General features: G+C 37.3%; 1 protein-coding gene across 1 annotated transcript; it reads right to left on the bottom strand.

Annotated features, from left to right (window-relative positions):
* Positions 1 to 686: 686 nt before the first annotated feature.
* LOC134607899 (potassium voltage-gated channel subfamily A member 2) lies at positions 687 to 5,822 on the bottom strand. The gene is made up of 3 exons (XM_063450486.1): positions 5,390 to 5,822; positions 1,933 to 4,386; positions 687 to 1,838 (listed from the first exon to the last, which is right to left on the bottom strand). Exon 2 carries the CDS (start codon positions 4,248 to 4,250, stop codon positions 2,760 to 2,762), a length of 1,491 nt encoding a protein of 496 aa, XP_063306556.1. The 5' UTR covers positions 4,251 to 4,386; positions 5,390 to 5,822; the 3' UTR covers positions 687 to 1,838; positions 1,933 to 2,759.
* Between the last annotated feature and the right edge of the window lie 1,366 nt (positions 5,823 to 7,188).

Here is a 7,188-nt window from a genome sequence, read left to right as displayed (position 1 = left end):
ACAGTTATTTTTTTGAATGTGTGCTTTTTCTCATGCAAGCATGAATAGATAATGTATAGATATTCTGTATCCGTAATACATATAAAACTATGTACATATAATATGACCTATGCATCAATACAATTCTGACTCATAGACATTATCAAAGGAAATTGTCCAGAAATGTTTTTATGTTTTGTTTTTTGTTTTCAATTATTTTGATGAGAAAAGAAAATGTTTTAGTGTGCTTAGATGTTTTTCTTGGAAAATGAATTCACTGTTGTTAACTGTCATCTCCTCATTCACAATTGTGTTTGTGAATGATGCATGTACACAGGCATACGTCAACATATATATATATATATATATATATATATATATATATATATATATATATATATGTAGCATATACATAGAGATTTAAATACATTGTGCAATGCCATGTGTCACACAATATTTGTGTGGCAGGTGGATCTGTATATTACTGGTTGAAGTGTGTCCTGTAATACATTTAACCCAATGCAAATTTGACTGTTATACAGGTAACTGGAACTAGTATTCCAAAGGTTAGTAAACAGCATTAGTGCATTTTAGCACTCAAATATTATATAAATATACATATATATTTTTAAACATGTAGAATTCCTATTATATATTATGTAAGTGAACAGAACATTTACTCTCTAGAGTGACTTAGTCCCCTAGCATGTAAGCACATTCCTTGATGCAAGCATATTTTACTTATAGCTTAAATGTCTTATAAAATATACAATCAGTACGTCCCTTTTCCTGATTCAGTCTATTTATTCCTATAAGGAAATTAATCTAGATAATAAGTTCAAGAGTATAAGTACTATCACCATTTATGCAGCTATGCATATAGCTATGTTTCATTTTTTTTTTTTTGTTTATGTTTTCTTCTACTGGGAAAAAAGTTTTTCCGTATTGTGTATTTTTCTACATAGTGAATACATGCAATCTGCACTCATGCATTAGTCTAATTTCACATACATCTATTGTTCTATAAATGAAATGTAGGCATAAACTATGTCATAAAAATTGCGTAGTCCAACAAGAATCCCGCAGGTAAGAAACAACCCACAAGCACCCATGGGTTGTCCACAACCCTGCTTTAGGACACCTCGGGTAGTCTGTTTTATTAGATCACTGTATTTATATGAACCGGGTCCACTACGAAATCTTTTATGGCCTACGTCATGAAAAATATGTTGGACAGCACTATCATAGACTATCACGAAACACCTGAGTCCTTCAACATTGGAGGGGACTTGTAGCACTTTAAACAGTAATATATACCCCTCCAATTTATTAGCAATAGATAATATATATCAAGTTCTTCAGGAGACAGATATACCCACATACAAAAGGAAGTACAACAGAACATCTCAACCTTACAGATGTGGATCGGCATTCCGACTAGATTGTTGGGAATAGCTAAAATTCCATTATTTGAACATGCATACATGTATTTTACATCGACTTCCTTCACATGGGTTACCTTCCATAGGTCAATAGCTTTACCACAGCCTTTCTTATCTGTCAACAAGGGGAGGAAAATCCCAGAACCCCATACTGTGATATCCCTTAATCGTTTAACCCATCATTGCCTTACAACATGTTGGTATGACATCTAAAAATCAACATTTGTGTATTTTCCTTTAAGCCATTACAAATGAACTATTTATTGTATTAAACACTAGAGACTGATAAGAGTAAGGAAGCAATAGACCACTGTCATGTATTTATGCGCGAGTGTTTGTAATGAGTATGCATAGATCTGCAGAACACAGATGTCTTCAGGTATAGCCATTTGTCGTACATCCCTCTGCAAAAACACACTGCAGTGGCAGAAAAGCAGATTTTTGTGATCCTAAATCTAATGGACTCTAAAAAATAAATGCAGAGTTCTGATATACAAATTATAGAACCTACACACAAAAATATATATGTTCTCCTTTAAAATATGGACGGCTTCTTAATCCTTTATCCTAATCATTATTAAAGCATGAAATGACATGCTGTACGTATGTGCATTATTACTTAAGTGCAATTAAATTGGAGATTCCTACAGCTTACGAGTTGATATGTCCAAAAGATTTCAAGATCTGTTTCTAATCTAGATGAGTTTTATAAATAAGATAGTGTCTTTAAGTACACGTAAGATACATTTCTTTGGACAATCATGTTCTTGTAATGGTATATGCATGAGCCATATGTGCAGGGTGGCTGGTTGCCCACATTCGTGTCTTCGTAACGATATAGGTAACCAACTTTTGAGGCCTATTACCAAAGTAAAATGTAAAGTCCATATGGCAGCTGCAGACCCTCTTTTGGCAACCTTTGCGATGCTTCATTTAGTTTCATTTTAGGATATTGATAAAGCACAGCTATGTCTGGCAGCTATATTCTCAAAGAGGGTCTGCAGCAGCTGAAGCCTTTCAGTTCCATGTTGGCAACATGGCCAGGAAGGAATTTCCTTTCTGCCAGTAAGAACATTGTGAGAGTAAGCAGTACATCTGGTCTGGTATGCAGCCTAAAAAAGATTCTCTTTGCTTCTTGGTCATAAAGATGTCAAAATTCCCCTCACTTAATATTAGATGTTCTACGAGATGTTCTAATTGGAAATGCAATATACATCACGTTACACAGCTATTGCTTTCCATGCAGAATTGACACACCTAGAAATATATGACCTAGCAGATTATTGCATTACACAAGCACTGCAATTGTCCCAGACACCCTTGCAATGAAAAAGTCAGTCAGACATCAGTTAGCATTTTGGTTATATTTACATAGTTGGTATTACCTAAAGTGCAATTTGCAGTTTTTAAATTCTTCTCTCTAAAATCTTCATTGCTATGAGTAACACCTTCCTGAATTTCCATGTAGTCAGATTTACTGAGCGTGGAGGCACTTCTACTGTTTTGAAGGTCAGGGGAAGATGGAATCTTTGGACAGCTCGTTACTTGCAAATATTGTGCTTGCTCCTCTCCCTCTGTCTCTCTATGATAGAAGTAATTGAAATTAGACACTATGACTGGAACAGGCAAGGCAATGGTTAAAACGCCTGCAATAGCACACAGGGAGCCTACTATCTTGCCACCTATTGTTGTAGGGACCATGTCTCCATATCCTACTGTTGTCATGGAAACCACAGCCCACCAGAAGGCATCTGGGATGCTGTGAAACTGAGAATCTCGCTCATCAGCTTCTGCAAAATACACTGCACTGGAAAAAAGAATAACACCAATAAAGAGAAAAAATATTAGAAGACCTAATTCCCTCATGCTGGCTTTGAGGGTCTGTCCCAGAATCTGGAGACCTTTAGAATGTCTGGAAAGCTTGAAGATTCTAAATACTCTAACCAGTCTAATAACCCTAAGAATTGCTAAAGACATAGCTTGTTGACCCTGTTGCCCATCTTCAGATTTCTCTGCCAGTTCTGTGCCTAGTGTGATGAAGTAAGGAATAATGGCAACTATATCAATTATATTCATGATATTGGTAAAGAAGCCAGCTTTGCTTGGGCAGGCAAAAAATCGAACCAGAAACTCAAATGAGAACCAGATAATGCAAAGGGTCTCCACAATGAAGAAAGGGTCTTTAAAAGTGTTAGGCTGTTGGTATCCATGAGTGCTGTTGGGACTTGGGTCGTAATATTTCCCAGGCATGTCTTCTTCATCTCTGAAAATAGGCAAAGTTTCAAGGCAAAAGCTGACAATAGATATTAAAATCACCATGACTGAGATAATAGCTATAATCCTGGCAGGTCCAGAGCTTTCAGGATACTCAAATAACAACCACACCTGCTTCTGGTACTCATTATCTGGTAAGGGACGTTCCTCTTCCTTAATAAATCCCTCATCTTCCCTAAAGATCTCCATGGCTTCTTCGCCAAGTTCATAGAACCGAATTTCCTCCGAAAATATATCCAATGGTACATTAACAGGTCTCCGTAGCCGGCCCCCAGATTGGTAATAGTAAAGGATCGCATCAAAACTTGGTCTATTTCGATCAAAGAAATATTCATTTCTCAGTGGGTCAAAGTATCTCATTCTCTTTTTAGGATCTCCCAATAATGTTTCCGGGAACTGTGACAACGTTTTCAACTGCGTTTCAAACCGCAGCCCTGAAATATTTATAACGACCCTCTCACAACATTCATGGTCTGGTTCGGGATCATAAGTGTCCTGGGGGTGACCTGGCAGCGCTGAAGCTTCATCTGTGGGATCTCCAGTCGCAACTGTCATAGTTATTGACCAAATAAGTGCTTGGTCTGGCTCCCAGTTGGCTGTTGGCAGTGGATCTTACTAAAGCACACAGAAAATTTTGATCTCAAAAGCCTACTGACTTTCTGGAAAAGAGAAGAGGTATAAAACCTCTCACCTAGAAAAGAAGAGAAAAGTTATTTAATACAATAACAAAAACATAATAATTTACTTTCGAACCTATAAGGTACCAGTCATATTCTGCAATCCTTTTCAGAACAGAAAATGTTAAAGTAGTTCAACGATCAGTAGTGTCTCTGGTGTATTTTACAATGTAATGTTATGCTTTTTCCCATATCCCATATTTTATCCCCAGAATAGACAGAATGTAGAGAGGTATGATCTCAATGCTATCCAATTGATTTCAACTCCTATTAAATCCCAGTAGTGTTATCAGTAGTATTATAGCAACATCACAAGGACAAAAGCAATCACATATAAGGTTATACAGTCTGCATAGTCCTGTCTGTCTGAACTAGCCCAAGTTTTTGGTCTTCAAATAAGAGACATCCATACGTTGTATCCTCAATATATCTTATAAACCAAAATGTGACTGTGCTAACAGAATCACCAGTCGTTCTACTATACTATTTTATTTATATGCTTACTCATTTACATATTAAATTTGGAATACTATTTTGGCAGACATTGCATTTGACCAAGAACCAGTTTACGAATGCAATGACAACAGACATACCAATCTTAACTAATAGGGTTTTATCTCTCTCTCTCTCTCTCTCTCTATCATATCAAATGTAACGCAAAATACATTTAACTCATTAATTACCAGATGTTTGGCTAATTTTATTAAACACAGCTTTTCAATCCTCATTCAACTAAAAAATTATGAAACAATGTTGTTGTTTTTTTTTTTTGTGCTTTAAATGCCCATGCATTACCAAATGAAAAAAAATAAATGTCTATATTTTATAACGTAATCAATGCCATTAACCCTTTAAAGACTGGATAGTGCATACATTCAGCAGTATTTACACATGAAAACGTTAGCATATGTATAGAATCAGACAAAACATTTCTATTTTAAAATGAATATATCAGAGAGAGACTAGTTTTGAAAAACAAAAAAGGGGGGAGGGAGGGATAGATCAACGGCATCTTACCTTGAGAAGCCAACCTCCAGGTTTCTTAGTAACTAGGCTAACTACTCCAGGGAATGCATTACACAAAAACAGGATTACTGGCATCCTATAGATTGTGTGTTCTAAAAGTCCAAAAATGAAATCAGTAGCTGCTTAAAATGAGGGGAATCCTTGAAAAGAGAGAGGGCTCATTCTTCTCGCCAGTGAAAGAATATGATTGATTTTGTATGCTCTCTTACTTGAAAGCAGACGAGCTTCTGTTTAAAGCAAATAATGTGATAGATGGAAGATGCAAGGCTCAGCAAAAAAATAAGACAAGCACTGGTGTCCTCTGGAGGTGTGACGTTGCCTGGACAAAAAAAGAAGAAAAAGAATCGAGAAGCTAGGTGAAGCTGGTACAGAGTGAAACATCTGCAGAGTATGAGAGTCCAGATGCAATAGACACAGCCTCCCTGTGCACTGTGCCCCACTATTCTGCACCGCAACAAGAACACAAGCAGGCAGTATTCAGTGCACACCCCACATTACATGGAGAGCTGCACAGACTAGAGCACACAGCAGCCCAGGATTCTAGCAATGCATGCTGCCTTTACCTCACACCAATGTACAAAGAGAAGATGTGTGTATTAGCAGATGCATGAAATAGTGCCTGCATTTATTATGGGAGCTGGATACCTGGCTTCAGAAAAAAACAAAAAACACTGGCGGACCATTTCTAATAAATAAAGCAGTTATCAATAAGATAAATCCATTTTTTTGTTTGGTGGTGTTGAACTGGCCATCATATTATGCATTCATCACCTGCAAGGGTTCTCATAGATGTCTAAAGTCAATGTTGGTTTTGAGGAAATAAAACAAACAAAAGACAAACAAACACACACATCCCCCCCTCCCCCGCCAAAAAACAAACACACATAAAAAAGACCCCGTCTATGCCTATTATTATTAAGGATTAAGAAGACATAGACCCTATAGTTATAGTGATACCTATAGATAAAGCAGTAAGGAGGTGGGGAGGGCCAGTTATGCCTTTAACCCCTTAAGGACCAAACTTCTGGAATAAAAGAGAATCATGACATGTCACACATGCCATGTGTCCTTAAGGGGTTAAACCAAACAAAGGTATGCTATAAATATACTATCTGGGAATGGACTCCTTGCCCCCCTCCCCCCCACACACACACCTCTACTATATAATAAAGCAAGTTTTCGTCCCAAAGAGAAGGCAAATTAAATGTGTATTGAGTGTATTGTGCATAGTGAATGAGCTGCCTCGAATCTATCGGATACCTTTACTGACAGCAGACAGCAAGCTGACATTCGATCCTTTTACAAAAGAATCTTAGCAAATCGAATACCATGTATGTGGATGCCTAAGATACACCTTACTTTGCATGATGTCATAGGGGGTAGCCCCAAACCATCGGTGCAGATAAATTATCCAGAACACTTGCCTGCATTATAGACACTATTTTTGTCTGCTTTTTATAGCAGGAGCTACAGTGCTGACGTGTAAAAGGGGAAGGGGGATTCCATATTTATTTATTTTTTTATCCTGTACCATTTCACTGCTAGGGATGTGGGATCTCTGCACATTCATGTCACTTCAATGGAGGTATTGCAATGGATTGATCAGTGTTCTAGCATTCAGCCCTGCACGAGTTAAAGTGGGGTTGGGGGAGGGGAGATCAACTTATTCTTCCATATACAGTCACGGTCAATTCCTGATTTCAAAATGGATTAAAGAATTTGATTAGGGCCAGGTAGGGGCTCTGTTAATGGTCCATTACAATTTGCCATGTACACTTACCTGTCTTGCT

This window comes from Pelobates fuscus, chromosome 1, assembly GCF_036172605.1.
Source record: "Pelobates fuscus isolate aPelFus1 chromosome 1, aPelFus1.pri, whole genome shotgun sequence".
Taxonomy (NCBI): domain Eukaryota; kingdom Metazoa; phylum Chordata; class Amphibia; order Anura; family Pelobatidae; genus Pelobates; species Pelobates fuscus.
The sequence above is the reverse complement of the archived record's forward strand: the minus strand, read 5'-3'. Positions and strand labels throughout refer to the sequence as shown.